This window comes from Piliocolobus tephrosceles, chromosome 16 (genome assembly GCF_002776525.5).
Source record: "Piliocolobus tephrosceles isolate RC106 chromosome 16, ASM277652v3, whole genome shotgun sequence".
Lineage (NCBI taxonomy): Eukaryota > Metazoa > Chordata > Mammalia > Primates > Cercopithecidae > Piliocolobus > Piliocolobus tephrosceles.
The window spans coordinates 20,061,470-20,081,321 of NC_045449.1; the positions used below are offsets into that span (position 1 = coordinate 20,061,470).

Consider the following 19,852-nt stretch of genomic DNA (forward strand, 5'->3'; position numbering starts at 1 on the left):
TTTTTTTTCACTCAGAAGGGGCTGTGAAGTCAACAGTGTTAAGGCAGTGTGGTGTAAGTGTTTTAAATTCTGTTTCTGTTAAATGAATTCTATTCATGTTTACAAAGCAACAGAAGAAAGCTTAGAGAATTAAGTACACATAAATTTAATCACAGAAGCTTATGAGTAGCTAGATTAACTTCAAAACCATCAGTAAATAATATTTTAAACTTCCACTGACCTTATTAAAATACGCTTCCAGAAACATTCTGTTTGAACTATTCTCATACATTAGTCATCTTGCAAAACAGCTGTGGCAATATGATACAATGAAGAGAGCAGTGATTTAGCAATGAGAAGATTGGGAGTCCTTGTCTTGGCTCACTCACAGGGAGATCACATGACATGCCAAAATCCCCTAGATGAGGAAGCCATGCATGAGAGGATTGAGGATTGGGCCGATAATCTATCATAAAAGACTTTCTATGAGTCTGTGCTTAAACTTAGAAACTTCACAAAGATCACACCAGGGCATTTGGGTGAGAGTAGGAGCTTCACCTCGTGCAGAATTGCAGTGTGATTTTAGAGTACTGTTTACCATTCTTATGCGTAGAAGGCAGAGTGTCTTCAGTCAGGATTCTGTCTTGTATAATGGATCACACTCTCATTGCCTTGGGCAGAAAGGTGTTAAATGGTTTGCAGAATTGTTGGGAAGGCTGAGCTTCCAGGAGCAGCTCCCAAAGTCTCCACACACGACTGGACCACCAGGGAACCTGCTCCCTCCACCAGGACAGGACTTGGAAACCTGCCACCGCAATTACCAGCACCAGAAGGATCTTGTCTCTGCTAAGCCTCTGTCCACATAGTGAATGCCCTGTGCCCTGCCTCTTTCTCCCTGACTCAGGTCCCACTCCAAGTTTTGCCCAAATCTTTCTGATTGGTGGAACTTAAATCACACCCAAAATCCCAGCTGCCAGCAGAGCTGTGAGATTTCATCTTTCCGACCTCTGTGTGCTACATGGGAGTTGGAGCACTTGCTGATAAGCCCTGCAACCACCATTGACAGTAAGTGAGATATTTATGATCAATAACATTTGCATTTTTCACAATTTACAGCATAGCTGTGCATTTTATTTACAGCTAATATCAAGTCACTCTACAGATAAAAATATTATTTCTGACCATTTTGGAAGAAAACAACTTTTTTAAAATCGAGAGCAATATCTACATTATTTCCTAAAGAGCCAAAGCTGATAGAGAAAACAGGATGTTGAATTTTGAATTTTCCTTTCAGCTTTATCTTCTCCATGTCAGATCAGCTCTGTTTTCTTCTGCGTCTTTTTTTTTTCCATAGGGATGTCCTCCACCTTTTCAATCTGATTTGCTCTTTGCCATGCAGACCTGTGGATGAAGAGCCAGAGTCCTCCAAGGTAAATGTTTCTGGCCAGTGGCCTGGTGTCTGTGTTAACTGAACATCTCCAACACCCTCAGAGTCCACAACCACCATGAAGTCACTTATCAAGTCATTTGACTTGGGACGCCCAGGTATTCGATCACTTTTTTCCTATAAACCTCCAAATTCAAACTTTGGCCCGACATTTGATCTCTACTCCACCCTGGCTCCATGTTGGCTGTTAAAATCACAAGGGCACTTTCTAGGTCCTACCACATGTAGCCACTGCCTGCAGGAGCCTGGCTGAGGCTCCAGGGAGACACTGATGGAGAGCATGATGCATGAATAACACAAAGGCAGCCTCTTCCGCTCTACCTCTTCCTTCCCTCTAGTTCCTGCCTTGCTACCTTTCTTTTCTGTCTCTCATAGCCGTTAAATTCAGGTCACTACTATTTGCCTTTTTGTCATCTCATGAGAATTACAAGGGTCAGCTGGAGACTTCATCTCGTAGGAAATGAGGCATCACATCTGTGCACCTGGCCCTCTTGTAGGCACCCCTGGCCATCCCCATCTTGCAACCTGCTAGACGTTTTTCTACCTGGTCTTGTACGTGAGCACCTGTGCTAATCTGTCACTCCTGATCTAGGTGTGTTCCCAGCTTTTCCTGGAATTGTCTGATGGTCTTACAATTCCCCTTTAGTCATGCTTATCTTCTTATATGAGAAAGATGCATAGCTATACTTCATACATATACTGTACACATAAACATAGCAAATAGAAGAAACAATGTGCATCTCTCTGCAGTAACAATATCTTTCTTCCCTGGACTGCAGCAAGCACGCCATTGTATTGGAAGACTGTTGTAAAAGTTAATCTTAGGATGTACCTGGTTGTCTCTGCTAAAATAATTTGCAGCTAAATTAGATGATTAGACTATGCATATTGAAAGACATGGAAGGGCTGGGTGCGGTGGCTCATGCCTATAAATCCCAGCACTTTGGGAGGCCGAGGCGGGTGGATCATCTGAGGTCAGGAGGTCAAGACCAGACTGATCAACATGGTAAAACCGTAAAACCCTGTCTCTGCTAAAAATACAAAAAAAAATTAGGTGGGCATGGTGGTACACACCTATAATCCCAGCTACTCAGGAGGCTGAGACAGGAGAATGGCTGGAACCCCAGAGGTAGAGGTTGCAATGAGCTGAGATTGTGCCATTGCACTCCAGCCTGGGCAACAAGAGTGAGACTCCATCTCAAAAAGAAAGAAAGACATGAAAGCCGAAAGCCCAGTGAGTGAGTCTTTGAAGATGGGAAATGAATTCACAGTAAGTTTGTGCAAGAACTTTCCTGTTCCTTTCTCCCCTAGGCACATCATTATTTAAACATTTTCACTTTACTCCGTTATCCTGCATCTAAGACTGACCTTCACTCAGCTAACTCCTCCTGCCCTCTCGTTTCTCCAATTCAGCTTTAGTCCATGGGAGAAAAGAATAATAGAGTAAATGTTACACTAAACATCATGGGATGCTTCTTAAGTCACCAAAAACGTAACAACAAATCAAGAAGTATTATTTGCTATTTTGAACAGGATCAACATACAAATGTTTCCATCTCTTTTCTTGGCAAGTGGAGCTGGACTGAATATTTCTGTCCATAAGACTGTTAGAATCTCCCAGAGTGGGATACTGACCCGTGAGGACCTCACCAGCAGCTGCTGTCTCTGCAGTCACATAGATGAGCCTCAGAAATAACCACTGCTTGTGGTTTACTGTGTATTCCTCCAGATGTTTTTCTTTACACATATTAGTAAGTGTGGAGAGAGAGTGTGTGTGTTTTGTAAATTTGATTACACTGTGCATTTCTTCTGACATCCATTTCACTTTATCGTTGGAAAGTAAGCTCTGTGAGGGCAGAGATTTCTGTTTATTGTACTTGCTGTTATAGCTCTTGTCTGTAACAGTGGCTGGCACATGGTCACATCACAGTAGAAGCTCAATATTTGTTGAATGAATGAAAAAATACATCCAAGACATTTTCAGATTTCAATATTCGGAGAAACGATTCATTGTTTAAAGAAGATTATGTAATACATGGTGATTTATTTAGCCAATATTCTACTGATAGACATTTAGGTTGTTTTGGATTTAACTTATTACAAAAACAATACAGGGAAGATCCTTGTACAAATTTTTGACCATTAAAGAGGCTCAAGCGATCCTCCTGCCTCAGCCTCCTGAATAGCTGGGACTATAGCACCTGGCCAATTTCTAAAATCTTTCTGTAGAGACAGGATCTCACTATGTTGCCCAGGCTGGTCTGGAACTCCTGGCCTCAAGGAATTCTCCCACCTCAACCTCCCAAAGTGCTAAGATTACAGGCGTGAGCCATGGTGCCCAGCCACCTCTGGTCTTCCCTAGGCTTGCTTTCATTAAAGGACAAACACATGTCTTGCAAAATGCTTTTAAACATTTTTACGAAGTTGTTGGGGGAAGCAAATGTCATGAAATCAGAAAAGGATAAAGAAGGTGATGCTTGCACACAGTGGGAGACTCACAGTAACACAAAACCAGAGAGGCGGAGAGCGCCCACGTGGATGAGTCTCAGGCACCACGCGGAGGGACAAAACCAGACATGGAAGTTCCAGAAGGGGCAATATTAACCTATGGGGGTAACAACACAATAGGAGCCACCTCTAGGAGTGGGCATTGGGTGGGAGGGGAGCCCAGGGAGTCTTCACGGGTGCAGGAAATGTTCTTCATCTCAATGTGGGCTGTAATGACACAGGTGCATACATACATCAAATGTCACCAAGCTGTATTCTTCTGCTTTTTGTGCACTTTACACACATCATTGTGGTGGTTTCATACTTCAGTAAAGAAGGAAATTGACATTTCTTGGTTCTTGCTGTGTGCTAGGCACTGACTTGGTCTGCTTTTAAAACACCATTCATGTTATGAGCGCCTACTATGTCCTAAGCACTATCTAGGTTCTGAGGACTCAGCAATGAACAAAAAAAATTAGGCACAGTCCTTGCCAGATGGTGCTCACAGTTAATACAGGAGCCAGCATCAAATAACCACACGCATAGAAGAGGAAAGTGACCACAGCAGCAAGTAAAGGGCAGTGCGAGTGTGTGCAAGAAGGACTGCGTCCTACTCTAGGGGGAGTCAGAACGGCTTCCCTGGGAGATCGGGTTTAGACAGAGGTCTCAGGCTGAGGAGGAATAAGCAACTAAGGGGCAGGGGCTGGGGAGAAGGGCACATCATACGAGGGAACAGCATGTGCAAAGACCCTGTGGCAGGGAGACGCATGGCACGTTGAGGGCAAGGAGCAGGGCCCTGCTGATGTGAGAGAGCAGGGGGCCTGAAAACAACCATGTGCAGATGGGCAAACTGAGGCTGGAGAGGGGAAGTGGCTGCCCTAGGCCTCCAGCCAGCACAGTGGGAGTTGGAAGCCAGCTTTCTCTGCCCTCTCTGCTCCTGAGACAGCGCTTATGTCTATGGGAATGTGGACAGCAAGAGGCTGGGCTGCGACCACCTGCCAGCTGCCCTCACGCTCCTGGTCTCTCAGCTCCACAGGGCCTGTGAACAGGCTGGCTATGGGATCCTGCCCTGAAGAGCAGCACTGGGATCCCCTACTGGGCAACTGCATGTCCTGCAAAGCCATCTGCAACCATCAGAGCCAGCGCACCTGTGCAGCCTCCTGCAGTGAGTTCTGGGGCCTGAGCCCAGGGGACAGTGTGATCACCCCCCATGCCTGCCCCCAGAGCACCCTCTGGCCCCACAGTCAGGTGGCTGAGGAAAGGGTGGCAGGAGGAGATGTACGGTGTGGCACCTCTTACCCCTCCACCTTCCTGCTCTGGCCACACTGCCTCCTTTCAGTGTCAAATATGCCATGTTCTTTCCTGCCTCAGGTCCTTTGCACGTGCTCTTCCTGCTGCCTGGCATGCATTCCCTCTATCATCTTCCCTCAGCTCCCTCGTACCCAACTTTCAGGTCTCAGCCCAACCATCCGGGGTCTCCTCTGACCACACAGTAGTACTGGGCCCTCCTTTGTACTGCTAGTGTTACTTTCCTTTGAAACTTTTAATTACAGAACTTACCACACATATACATAGAGAGGACAACACAGTGACGCCCTCTGCACCCATTAAATGATTCACAAATCATTTAAATTTGCCTCATACATTCCCAACCAGTTGTTTTGGCTTGTGTATTTTAAAGCAAAGCCCAAGACCGCGTATCATTTTACCTGCAGATATTGGACCATAAAGATCTGTAAAACAACCCAAATATCCTGCTACTGCCAGCAATAATTTATTAACATCATCTAATATTCAGGCCATATCCAATTTTCCCTGATTGTCTTGAAAACTATCCATTGCTTGCTGTTCTTTTTCATAATCTGTTCTTTTCCTTGGTAGAACTTGCCACAGTTTGCTGTTTTCTTTCGTGTGTATGTGCTTCACGTCTGACTCAACCACTGGACTGGGAGCTCCCTGGGGGCAGGAACCATGTCTGACTTGAGCCTAGCACAGTGCCTGACACATAGTTCAGTCCTTCATGAATACTTGTTGAGGGGAACTCAGAGAGGCTGAGTGACTTACCCAGGATCACACAGCTTAAAAGTGGAGATGGGGGGTGGGGGTGGGGTGGGGTGTGAGGTCAGGCAGGGAGGGTCAGTGGTCTGGGGCACTCAGGCACCACCAGCAGCAGCCATGCTGGGACCACTGAGGAGGGGAGCAGGTCACAGAAAGCCCCAAAGACAGCACTGCTGGGCTGACTCTGTGCCAGGAGTGGAGATATCAGTTCCTGTGCAGTTCACTGGAGCCCTGAGGATACGGCAGGGCCAGAGCAGGGGAGGGCCCCATGTGGGCCATCTGTGTTTTCCTCGAGGTTCCAACTCCGTCATCTTTTAGGTCCTTCCCTTACTCTGCCAAAGACACAAGGACAGGTGTGTATTTACTTTGTGAAGAGGCTCAAATGAATATTCTTCTCAAGTCTTGCATTAAGTGAGCATTTATTTAGTATGTGCCAGGCATTGTGCTGGGCACTTCAGCTCTGCCAACAACCCTAAGAAGTCAGTACTGTTGGCCGGGCGCGGTGGCTCATGCCTGTAATTCCAGCACTTTGGGAGGCCGAGGCGGGCAGATCACGAGGTCAGGAGATCGAGACCATCCTGGCTAACATGGTGAAACCCCGTCTCTACTAAAAATACAAAAAATTAGCCGGGCGTAGTGGTGAGCGCCTGTAATCCCAGCCGCTGGGAGGCTGAGGCAGGAGAATGGCATGAACCCAGGAGGCGGAGCTTGCAGTGAGCCCAGATGGCACCATTGCATTCCTGCCTGGGCAACAGGGCGAGACTCCGTCTCAAAAAAAAAAAAGAAGAAGTCAGTACTATTATTTTCCCTATATTGGAAATGAGGAAACCGAGGCACGGAGAGGCTGTGACCACACTGCCTACAAGTGGTACAGCCTAGGAAGGCTCTGAAATTTGGGTTCTTATCCACTATCTTGTACTGCCTCTGAAATGTGTCCTTAAAATATCTCTGTGAGCCATATTTTCACATAAATACCTTATTCTAAAGACAAAGGAAACTTGCCTGTTTTACATAAAAACTTCCATGTAGAAATATTCTGAGGCGTTGGATAAGGTAATTGATTGTCCTAAATAGATTTCGGTTCAAAGTTGGATCCGCTGTGCTCTCTTAAGGCAAGTGTGATTGGGCTTTAGTTTCCTTGGCTTCTGCGCCTTGGCACTGATACTTGCGTAAGTTGCTGTAGTTCTCATTTAGTATTAAGAGAGAAGAAACACTATTCATGTGAACCTTTCCACCTTCCTTCCAGCCCCCTCCCCCAACTTGCCAAAGAGGATTCCGGCTTTTCCCCTTCAGTCCTTATGCTGATTTGAAATATATTTCTCCTTGATGAGGCTTGAAAAATGCAAGTAAAGGTCTTATGTAACAATGTAATCTAGATCTCAATTTTAAATGATAACTGAAAAATCTTCATATGTTTGGAAACTAAGAAATGCACTTGTAAATAACCCATAGGTCAAAGAAGAAATAATAATGAAAAATAAGTACATTTTGTACTAGATATAGGAAAAATACATCAAAATGCAATGCAGCTAAAATAGTACTTAGAGGACAATGCATAGTCTTCAATGTGTATATTGTAAAAGTACTTGGCTTAAGGGATTGCTTTTTGGCAATTTCACCATAATTTCTTTTCTACTTTGATATGACCAAACCCAGAGTTCCCGCCAGTCTGTGTTACCTGGTAGTATCACGCACTTCTGTCTCCCATTGTCACTCAGCTGCTGCAAGGAGCAAGGCAGGTTCTATGACCATCTCCTGAGGGACTGCATCAGCTGTGCCTCCATCTGCAGACAGCACCCTAAGCAATGTGCATACTTCTGTGAGAACAAGCTCAGGAGCCCAGTGAACCTCCCACCAGAGCTCAGGAGACAGCGGAGTGGGGAAGTTGAAAACAATTCAGACAACTCGGGAAGGTACCAAGGATCGCAGCACAGAGGCTCAGAAGCAAGTCCTGGTAAGCCACGTGAGGCAAACCTGCATGGTGTCACACAGGTTCAGAAAGAGTGGGAGGCCTGATGCCAGGCCTAGAACAGGAGAGTCCACAATGCACGAAGCCCAGAGTCCAGGCAAATGGCCAGAAGCCAGGGAGATCATCCTAGGATTAAAAAAAAAATGTAGCCAACATTTCCAGAAGTCTGTGGACAAGAAGAAAGCAGGAGAAAGGATCTGCCCTGTGAGGAAGAGGCTGGTACTGGAGGCTGCCGAGCCTGCGCCAGTTTTCAAAGCACAGGCACAAGCAAGCAGCAGACCCACCTGTGTGAGCACCTGAGCAGAGCCACCACCTGCCCTCCACCAGTGCCGCAGGCTCCATTTATTTCTATTATTATTTTATTTATAATTTCAACTTTTATTTTAGGTCTGGAGGTACACGTGTAGGTTACACGGGTATATTGCTTGATGCTGATATACCCGTGTAACAAACCTACCCGCGTGCTCCTTCCACCAAGAGGTGGCGTCTGGTTCCCCTCCCTGGAATCCACTGGCACTGTGACTTGAATGAAATGCAGCGGCAGTGACTGGCACTGTGACTTGAATGAAATGCAGCGGCAGTGATGAAAAGCAATTTCCCAGCCTAGGTGGCCAGAGGCCTGCGTGCTCCAGTCTGCTGCACTCCAGCATCATCATGAGACGGACACTCCTGGCCAGTCCACTGGTCCCAGGAGGAGGATGAGAGGCACATGGAGCAGAGCCAGCCCGGCACAGCTGAGCCCAGCCAAACCTTTGACTCGGGAGGCAGCATACGTCCCTGCATTTGGGGATGGCTTGTTACATAGCAGCAGCTAACTGGCAGGACAGCAGACAAGAGCAGGAGATGCCAGGCTAAGCAGGGACAGCAGGGTGCTGGGCAACCCCCATCATCAGGCACACAGGCCCCGCCCTTGGGACCTTGGCCCTGGGGCCTGGCCTCATGGAAATGATGTTATCACAGGAAAGTCACTGCAAAGGAAAGGAAGTAGTCAGCCCCCGGAGAAGGGCAGGCCTGCTGTCTCTCCAGGACGGGCCGAGAGCAGGGCAAATGCCATCTCTAGTGTTTATAGATCCACAAGGCATCCCCCTCCCGTCCTTTCTAATGCCACAGAGCAGGGCAGGTGCACCAAGAGGTGTTTGCTGGGAGGATTAATTAGATCATTTCCGAGGCCTGGCATTTAACAGATGCCCAACTCAACGGGAACTTTCTTACCATGTTCAAAGTGGCCATCTCCAGCCATAAGGCCTTTGTTTTCTTTGTTATTAATTCTTTTTTATTTTATTTCATTTTATGTATTTATTTATTTTGAGATGGAGTCTTGCTCTGTCACCCAGGCTGGAGCACAGTGGCAAAGTCTCAGCTCCCTGCAACCTCCGCCTCCCGGGTTCGTGCCATTCTCCTGCCTCAGCCTCCCGAGTAGCTGGGACTACAGGCGCCCGCCACCACACCCGGCTAATTTTTTGTATTTTTATTAGAGACGGGGTTTCACCATGTTAGCCAGGATGGTCTCGATCTTCTGACCTTGTGATCCACCCGTCTCAGCCTCCCAAAGTGCTGGATTACAGGCGTGAGCCACTGTGCCCGGCCATTATTTATTTATGTATTTTTTTCAAGACAGAGTCTCACTCTGTCAACCAGGCTGGAGTGCAGTGGTGTGATCTCAGCTCACTGCAACGACTGCCTCCCGGGCTCAAGTAATTATTCTGCCTCAGCCTCCTGAGTAACTGGGACTACAGGCATGCGCCACCACATCTGGCTAATTTTTGTATTTTTGGTAGAGACGGGGTTTTGCCTTGTTGTCCAGGCTGATTTGGAACTCCTGACCTCAAGTGATCCTCTGCCTCTGCCTCCCAAAGTGCTAGGATTACAAATGTGAGTCACCGCACTGGCCTTTTCTTTTTATGATTTTTTTCCCTCTGGCAATGCCTAATGAACCACATAAACTTTTTTAGTAAAACTTTTCCCTTCTCGTTCTTAGGAAGCCTCTTTTGCCTCTAAATGGAATCTGATGGATTCACAACCAGATTCTACCAGATGCACAAAGAAGAGCTGGTACCAGTTCTACTGAAACTAATTCCAAAATAGCAAGGAGGGACTTCTTTTTAACTCATTCTGTGAAGCCAGCTTCACCCTGATGCTAAAACCTGGCAAAGACACAACGGAAAAAGAAAACTACAGGCCAATATCCCTGAGGAACATAGGTGCAAGATAGATTAAAAGGTTGAAGTGTAAGACCCTAAACTATACAAATCCTTGAGAAATCCTGGAAAATACCATTCTGGACATCTGCCCTGGGAAAGAATTTATGAAAGGCAACTGCAACAAAAACAAAAATTGTCAGGTGAGACCTAATTAAACTAAAGAGCTTCTATACCCACCCCCGTCCCCCCACACACACACAATCAATAGTGTAAACAGACAACCTACAAGATGGAAGAAAATATTTGCAAACTGTGCATCTAACAAAGGTCTAATATCCGTAATCTATAAGGAAGTCAAACAATTCAAAAAGCAGCAACCCCATTAAGAAGTGGGCAAAAGACATGAACAGACAACTTGTCAAAAGACACAGAAGCAGCCAATAGACATGAAAAAATTTCAGCATCACTTATCAGAGAAATGCAAATCAAAAGCACAATGAGGGACCATCTCACACCATTAAGAATGGCTGTTAGTCAAAAAACAACAGATGCTGGTGAGGCTACAGAGAAAAGGGAGCACTTTATACACTGTTGGTGGAATGTAAATTAGTTCAACCACTGTAGCAAGCAGTTTGGAGATTCCTCAAAGAACTTAAAACAGTTACCGTTTAGCACAGCAATCCCATTACTGGGTATGTATGACCCAAAGGAAAATAAAACCTTCTACCAAAATGACACATAACACATGTGTTCGTCACAGCACTATTCACAATAGCAAAGATATGGAATCAACCGAGGGACCCATCAATAGTGGATTGGATAAAGAAAATGTGGTACATATACACCATGGAATACTACATAGCCATGAAAAGAAAAAAAATTATGTTTCTTGCAGCAACATGGAAGCAGCTGGAGGCCATTATCCCAAGTGAATTAACGCAGGAACAGAAAACCAAATACTGCATGTTCTCACTTACAAACGGAACCGTAAGCATTGTGTACAGATGGACATAAAGACAGGAACAACAGACACTGGGGCCTACTGGGGTGGAGGCAGGGAGGGGCCAAGGGCTGAAAAACTACCAATCAGGTGTTATGTTCACTACCTGGATTTTACTCTAGCACAGCCTCTCCTGAGGGGCAGCACAGATTCACATGGAGGGAGTGTGGATACAGAGGGTCTGAAGAGCCCAGCCACAGATGCAAGTGGCCATGCCTGCCGCCCTGGTGTCTGGCCAGCTGCCCACCTCCAATGCAATGGATTCCACTTTGGATCATCCCTACCTACCTCACAGATCAAGAGACTTGAGTCTCAAATTTGGAGTGACTCTCTGACAGTCACACAGAGAATGCACAGCTGAGTTGAGATTTGAGCACAGTCTATGGATTCCAAAGTCTGTCCCCTCTGCAACCGCAAAATGACCCAGTGGCGTCCACAGAGCTATTGTTCCTTGGATGTGAGCTGTCACCCCTGGGACAAGGTTAGCCACTTCCTGTGCGTGACCATCAGCTAGGCCCCCTTTCCCGAGGGCACTGGGCAGAACCTCAGATCTTCATCTTGGCTCCGGGTAATGGAGCCCCAGGCTGTGAGCGAGGGGGCTGTGTGAGGATGTGTTGGTGCCAGTGGGGTCAGCATTACCACACCACACCCCGCATCAGCTGCCACACTTGTGCCATGGCGCAGCTTTTGTGTGACTGTTGCTGTGCACTGCCCTGCCCCGTGTTTCTCCAGGGGCCCAGGGCTAAGGTCTGTTCTGTTCTGATCTCTGATGCCTGCATGGGCTGGTGGCGCAGGAGGGGAGCTTGCTGTGGATTGCAAATAGGAAGTACAGAGCCACATGGCCAGGGGAGGGACCCAGAGGTAGACCTATTTGAGGACAGGGAGCAGAGAACACCATGTAACCAAGTTGTGTAGCTGCACACGGTGGAAGGGCTGACCTGTTCTCTTCCTGCTTTGCGGGCTCCCTGTCCTTTCTCTCCAGCCCTGCCAGGCCCCACCTCACCCCGACTCCAGGTTTCTCTCACATCCCACTGAGAACTGCCACTCGTTAGTGAGACCTGGAACTGTGGTGGGCTTGTTGTGCATGGGGAGGGAAGAGAGCAAGGCAGGTCCTGTCCCAGACCGGTGGAGTTCACCATTTTGTGGAAGGCCAGACAGTGGACAAGCCATGCAGGTGACACATTCCTCTCAGTGCACCGAGGCCACGGAACCCAGCTGCAGGTGAGATGGGAAGGGGAAGGCTTCCCCAAGGAGGACAGGGCAGGCTGTGGCAGGGGTGTGGAGTGTGGAGCCGGACCCTGAGTTATGTCCCTTACTAGGTGTGCGGCCTGGAGCAAACTACTGCCTGTCGGTTCTGTGAGTCTTGAGGTTGTTCACCTCATGGAGTTGCTGTGAGGATGATTTGGGAGAATGCATTTTGAGGGGATCATGAGCTCTGTGCGCTGGAACTGCTCATTCAAAAAGCAACCATGGGCCGGGCGTGGTGGCTCACAACTGTAATCCCAGCACTTTGGGAGGTCGAGCCAGGTGGATCACCTGAGGTCAGGAGTTCGAGACCAGCCTAGCCAACATAGTGAAACCCCATCTCTACTAAAAATACAAAAATTAGCCAGGCGTGGTGGTAGGTACTTGTAATCCCAGCTACTCAGGAGGCTGAGGCAAGAGAATCACTTGAACCCAGGAGGGAGCAGAGGTTGCAGTGAGCCGAGATCAAGCCACTGTATTCCAGCCTGGCTGACGAACAAAACTCTGTCTCAAAAAAAAAAAAAAAAAAGAAAGAAAGAAAGAAAAGCAACCATGTTGAAACTACATGGTGGGGACAGGGGGTTCCAGGCAGAGGCAACAAGCATTCACAGGTGCTGCTAGGGGCAGGGAAGGCTGTGAGTGGCTCTGTGCTGGAGGCTGAGCTAAATCCCTTCCTCTGGGACTCCCAGCCTGTGGGAGTGTGGGGGTCACTCTACATCCAGAAGCAGGAGGGACCCCACCCCAGATCTGCTTTGAAGGTGGATGCACTTCCACACCCTCACCAAGAGGGCACAGAAAGACCTTCCACACACACGGCAAGAGGGCTGTGAAAGACCTCTACAAGGAAAACTACAAACCCCACTGAAAGAAATCACAGATGACACCAACAAAGGGAGACACATCCCATGTTCATGGATGGGTAGAATCAATATGTATTTTCAGTAATTTCCAAATATTTACAAGGGATTCACACATATTATGAACTTTTAATAAAATCCACCTGCTGCTCACATGTGGGGCTTCGTGGGGAGAGCAAGGGCAGGCTCCCAAGCTGGACTGAAAATGGCTTGAAATGTTGATCAGGAGAGTTGACTGGCCTGGGGTTCTGTTGCGACGACTCCAGGCTGACCCGAGGAGCTCCCTGTCCAGGCTTGCGGGCAGGTGCAGGGAGCGTCTGTGTCTCCCTGAGGGGACGGAGCCTGCCCCAGCGAGTGGGACTACTCATTTGCCCAGCAGAGGGGGAGGAGGAGCACCAAGGGCACAACCTTGTCCCTCCATGTGAGGGCTGCAGAGGACTGAGTTAGGAAGAGTAAGCATTCAGGGGCGGCTGGAGATGGCACCAGGAGGGACCAGGTGACAGCTGCACGTGCCAGGCTGGGAGGCCGATGTCCTGCTGGGGGCAGGGGCGGCCACTGGAAGAGAGGTCAGAGCAGGGCTGTTGGGAGAGCACCCTGTTGCTCCTGGATGGTGGTGATGGCAGCAGGGGCCATGTGAAAGGCTGTTTCTGGCAATAATGGGAACCAGAGATGACAAGGACCTGGAAGGGGGATGGAGGAACTGCATTGGCATGAGATTAGAACTGGAGGGAGAGGCCCTGTAGTGATCATAATGGTTTTCATCTCGCAGGGCTCTTGTGGAGCCTCAGTGACTTGGGGTTTGGAAGTACAGAACCACGCCCGGGACTCAAGGGTCCACTACCCTGGTTGGATGGGTGCCGCCCTGGGACAGGCTGTATTCGCTTTCTGGGGCTGTGACAGTGTTCACATGCCAGGTGCTTAAAATAACACTGACCGATTCTCTTGGGACTGGAGGCCAGAAGTCAGATTCCACGTCAGCAGGGCTCACTCCAGTCAGATTCCACGTCAGCAGGGCCCCACTCCAGGCAGATTCCACAGTCAGCAGGGCCCCACTCCAGGCAGATTCCACGGTCAGCAGCGCCCCACTCCCACTGAAAGCCCAGGGGCAGATCCTTCCCTGCCTCCTCCGCCTTCTGGTGGCTGCCCCAGGCCTCCTGGGCTGGTGGCCCCTTCACTCCTATCTCTGCCTCTGTCTTCACATGGCTTCTCTCCCGTGCCTGTGTCTTCTGCCTTCTCTTCTCGTATAGGACACTTGTCACTGGATCTGGGGCCCACCCTAATCCAGGATGTTCTCATTTCCAGATCCTCGTATTCATATGTCTGCAAAGAATTTTTTATCCAAATAAGGTCACACTTGCAGGGGGCATATCATTGGGCGGGGGGGGGGGGCACCATTCAGCTCACTACATAGGGTGAGGGACAGGGTCGCCTACCAGGGCAGGGACTCCTTACAGACCAGGAGCTCTGAGCTAGGAACCGCCTCCCCCCCACCCCCACCCCATGTGAGGGTGATGTCAGCCTTGGGGTCAGTCATGTGGGTTCAGAGTTCTGGGAAGCCTTTTACCTGGAGAGTTTAGATTGTGTTGGCCTAGAAGGTGGCAGTTGAAGTCACAAAAATGGAAAAGGTTGTGTAGGGACTGGAAGGTGTAAGGAGAAAAAGGGACAGAAAAGAGGGTCCTGGGTGGGGTAATCTGCATTTGAGGGGTCAGAAGAGGAAGAGGGTCCCACAGAGACATGGAGAAAGAGCAGGTGGGGAGGTCAGAGCAACTCCAGCAGGGCTGTGTCCACAAAGAAAGTTCTAGAAGGTCGTACTTAACCGCACATAGAAGGGACATCATAAGATGCCTACGTATGTCCCGAGTTCTGCCACAGGGAGGTCAGGGGATGCCATAAAGTGCCATTTTCAGGTGCCCCCAAGTTGAGGTTGCCCTTGGTGGCTCCAGCCAGGGGCATGGTGGGGCTGTGGCTTGGAGCCCTGTTTCACTGCCTGGGAGGCTGACAAAGGCTGACAAGCTGGACCATTCCTCTGCCCTGCTTTTTTCCTGCTTAGATGCATCATTTGTCCGTCCCTTCACTCTGGCTCATGAGAACCTAATCAGATACAAATGTGGCAGGTGTGGGGTGTGGGTGGACAGGAGAAGCACAGAACCTCCCTTGAGGGCCTCCTTGGTGTCTGGGGGGCCCAGCCCCATCTGGAAGAAATCAGAAGTGGTCGAATTGATGCCAGGGAGTTGGAAGCCAGTGCACACTATGGTCAGGCTAGACATGGGGTTAGTGAGAGCCCCATGCTCACGTGGAGGAAGGACGTGCCAGGGAGCCCCAACGTGACGTGGAATCATGGTAGCCTTGAAAGCAGAGGCAGCGCCATGGCCGGTAGGAGCAGGGGCCCCAGGAGTCTGCCTGGATGGCAGCTTCAAGTCAATGCTCCACTGAGACCTTAGCTCAGCTCTGCTGGGGTGGGAGTCGGGGGTTGGAGTCACACTGCTTTTACTCCAGGAACTGCTCAAGATGTCACTTATTTTAGGTGCTAGAACTAGATGAGGTGGCCCTGGCTGCAGGCCTCCTGGTTTGCATTGCATTTGTGTATCTTGGGTTGGAAGGGTGCTTTTGCTTTTGTCCTGACTGTACCGTGTGCCCTCACAAGGGGGCAGCAGGATGCTCCGGTTTTGCTTCCCAGGGTTGAAGCCAAGGTCCAGGGACCTGCAAAGGCAGGGACAGAACCACAGGGGACAGGGTGGGCCAGTGTCACAGGGCGAAGGAACACCCTTAAGGAGATGCTGCACAAGAAGCTGGGGAAAGGTAGTGGTGAAAGGAACACCCCTAAGGAGATACTGCACAAGAAGCTGAAGTCAGATGTGGGGGCCAGGGAGGCTTTGTTTTGATGGGCATGATCTGGGTGCTGGGAACAGGGGCTGAAGTCTGTGTGTCCCTACCACCAGCAGGATGGAGGTTTGCCTTAAAGAGAGGTGGCCCCAGAAAGACTCAGGGACCCCAGGCCCAAAGGGGAGAAGGAGGTGACACTCTGGAAACCACTTCAGTCAAAGGCCACACACCAAACAGGAGACTTATACCCAGCCTGCCCTCCTGCCTTTTCCTGAACTTATACACCTGCGCATGCATGCACACACATGCGGATATGCACGCACACGCACGTGTACACACACACACGTGCATGCACATACACAGACACCCGGAGAACGTAGGGTCCTCTGCAGGGAAGGCCTGAAGGTGTGCACATTTGGAGGTTGTGATGACCTCACAGGGAGGCTGTACCTCACATAGAAAAGCCCCTCTTAAGCATTGGCAGCCCACCATGTGTCAGGGACACACCTGGAACGTTCAGGGCGCCAAGACCACAGGGAGGGAAGGAGAGAGGCTTACAGAGCACAGGGACCAGGAAATGGGGACCATCATGGGGACCTGCAGCCCAGGACCCCCGGGGACAGTGGCAGAAACCTTGGCCGGGCAAGAGGGCCAGCAGCCCCTGCCCACCCCTGCCCACCTTGCCACCAGGCTCCCCTTGCTGGCTGGGCCCCCAAGGTGTGAGTGCATGGCCATGGGCTACAACTTTCTACCCAGGTCCCTTGCCTCCTGCATGTTTGCAGGGACCTTTGCTAAAGCCAAGCCCCTCTGTGGAGAGAGAGGGGTATCGGGCCCCACTCTGCAGATGCAGACACTGAAGGTGAAGGCGGCTGAATCAAACATCCAGAACTATAGCCCCCTGCCCTCCTGCTCGCTCCCTGTCCCCCACCAGGCCCACCCCTAAATGACAAGTCCCAGTGCTGCCTAGCGGGCTGACCCGAGCCTGCGCTGGGAGCCGCAGCAGGCTAGAGAAAGTATTTTTGGGTGAGAAATGGCTTTGAAAACAGTTTGAAAAACAAAAGAAAAAGCGTAGAAATAAACTTTGTGCCAGCCCGCCTGGTCCCCAGGCCTCGGAAACTGTGTGTGCTGCCTCCTGGTGGTAAGACCTGCAAGCTGCGCCTCTGGGATGCTTCCCCCTGGACTTGATTTTCAGACAAGTCTAGAGAATGAGCAATTTTTTTAAACTTTTATTTTTTGGCAAAAACTTGCAACTAGGCCCCTTTGGGCCTGGGGAACAGTAGAAAATGAGCCGCAGGGCAGGGCCTCTTCATGTCGTGGATTCCCGCCTGTCCTTTCTCACATAATCTCAAGTGAGGCTTATTTACAGCTCCTTGTCTGCCTTCCACTGGGGTGGCATCGCAGTGCCTGCCTGGCTATTCTCACCCCACATCTCTTGGGGGTGTTCCCTCTTAGGACACATGGCCCTGCCTCATTGGCTGGAGTGACTGTGTGGTATTCCCTCTCGGGGGTGTGCCATGCTGCATTTAACCCTTCATCCCCTGTAGATGGAAGGCTAGGCTGGATCCAGTCTTTTGCAACCTGAACAATGTTGGAGGAATACGATTTGTGTGCTGGGGGAGACACAGCCCTAGAAGCGAAGCTGACGCAGCAAGGGGAGCCAGGGAGGCATGTTGTAAATGGTGCGGGGTGGTTCCAAATGGCCCTCGAGAGTCCACCCCACCACCAGTATGCAAGGTGCCTGTGCTCCTGGGGTGACAGGTAGAAAGTGATATTTTTCTTAGTTCTAATTTGCATTGATTTTCTTAGGCTAGGGATTTTGAATCACATGTGTATCCTAGGGGCCAGGCAGAAGCTATGTTTCATTTTCCACAGAAAGCCTTGGATCATTGGCCTGGGCAGAGAGGAATGAGAAGCTGGGGCACCTTCTTCATGTCCTCAAGAGCAGTGAGTCTCTGTTCTGGTCATTCAAACTCAGTGCCCTAAAAATGACCATCATGTGGCCTTGCATGGCTCTGTGGGGCGGCGGGGCTCAGCTGGGTGCATCTTCTGCTGCTCTTGCTTGGGGTCTGTCGAGCAGATGGTCCTGGGGATGGAGCCATTGGAGGCTTGGCTCTGATGCTGCTATGGTCAGGCCTCACTTCTCGTCCAGGTGATCTCAGGACCTGTCCCTCTTCATGGGGCCTCTCCACCTGGACGACCTGAGTGGTGCTCAAAGCTCCTAAGGGAGCAAAAACCAAGGGTGTCAGGCCTTCTTGAGGCGGAGGCCCAGAGAGGCACAGTCTCACTCCCACGGCACTCTCCTGGAATGAGTCCCAGATAGTCCACAAGGGCGTGATGTTGCATGACCGTGCTCTCACTCGCTACTCTAGGGTGGTCTGGGTTTCAGAATCTCACATTGAAACATTTGAAATGTGTGCACATGTTTAGTCTTCCTAAATCAATCCAGTTCATTTTCACTTAGTAACATCTTGTAGCCCGGTGTTCTGTCTGTGCTCTGAGGGCTGGCAGCGTCTCCCCCGCTCATGCTTCCAGGGCATAGTTTGTGTTTGATTCCAGAGGTGAGTAGGAGCAAGTAAGCCTTGGATGTGTGGCACCAAGTTTGCTGGTCCTGGGGGATTTGCTTTCCTCCTTTAGGCCTCTCTGAGCTCTCGCACCAGACATGAAGGAAGCCACCAGCTGGTGGAGTGACACTAACCCACCCCAAGTTCCCATCTCCCCCCGCGTAAATGTCAGAGTGACACTGATGACCCCTAAGAGTCCTGGCAGCTCTGTCACTATGAGATTCCTGAATCTAAGAGCGTGTGTGAGGAAGAGGGGCAGCACCAGCCTTGGGGCCGCTGTGTGGCTTGGAACACCCGCCTCAGAGTTGGTCAGACCGGCCCCCAGGTGCAACTCTGAGACTGGGAACAATATCTTAAAGACTCAGTTTTGTCATCTGTAAAATGGAGTGTGAACGACGGATGCTGTGCAGCACAGTCCAGCAGGTCCTCCAAAAATGAAACAGAGTTATCATGTGACCCAGCCATTCTTCTCCTAGGTATACACCCGAGAAAACGGAAAACATCCATACACACAAACATGTGGATGTGAATGTTCACAGCAGCGTCATTCACAATAGCCAGGAAGTGGAAGCAACCCAAATGCCCTTTCCCCGATGAATGCGTAACAGATGTGGTCTGTCCGTTCCGCCTAAAGAGGAACGAAGGTCTAATACACAGCACGGCAGGACGTGGTGAACCCTGAAAACATGAAGCCAAGTGCAAGGAGCCAGGCACAAAAGACCATTTCATTAATATGAAATGTCCAGAATAGGCAAATCCATCGAGACAGAAAGGAGATGAGCGGTTGCCAGGGGCTGAGGAGATGGGATGGAGAGTGACTGCTGATGAGACAGGGTTTCTGTTTGGGACAAAAATGGTCTCAGATTAGTGGCCATGGCTGCACAACCTTGTGATGTGTTGTACACTTTAAAATGGCAAATTTGATGCTATACAAATTCTGTCTCAATTTTTTTTTCTTTTTTTTTGAGACGGAGTCTCGCTCTGTCGCCCAGGCTGGAGTGCAGTGGCCGGATCTCAGCTCACTGCAAGCTCCGCCTCCCGGGTTTACGCCATTCTCCTGCCTCAGCCTCCCAAGTAGCTGGGACTACAGGCGCCCGTCACCTCGCCCGGCTAGGTTTTTGTATTTTTTTAGTAGAGACGGGATTTCACCGTGTTAGCCAGGATGGTCTCGATCTCCTGACCTCATGATCCGCTCATCTCGGCATCCCAAAGTGCTGGGATTACAGGCTTGAGCCACCGCGCCCAGCCTTTTTTTTTTTTTTTTTTTTTTTTTTTTTTTTTTTTT

The 19,852-nt window shown here is 49.7% G+C and overlaps 1 protein-coding gene and 1 long non-coding RNA gene across 2 annotated transcripts in view; both read left to right on the forward strand.

The window, feature by feature from the left end:
- Positions 1–881: 881 nt before the first annotated feature.
- On the forward strand, positions 882–3,390 carry LOC116418403. Its single transcript, XR_004228507.1, has 3 exons — positions 882–1,044; positions 1,334–1,415; positions 3,004–3,390. It is a non-coding gene; the product is annotated as an uncharacterized LOC116418403 (long non-coding RNA).
- Positions 3,391–3,826: 436 nt separating this feature from the next.
- Positions 3,827–19,852, forward strand: part of LOC111528308 (tumor necrosis factor receptor superfamily member 13B-like) — a 19,143-nt gene continuing 3,117 nt past the window's right edge. Inside the window, 4 exon segments of the mRNA XM_031934345.1 lie at positions 3,827–3,896; positions 4,942–4,962; positions 4,965–5,079; positions 7,681–7,925. Coding sequence (XP_031790205.1) covers positions 3,827–3,896; positions 4,942–4,962; positions 4,965–5,079; positions 7,681–7,925 — 451 coding nt within the window.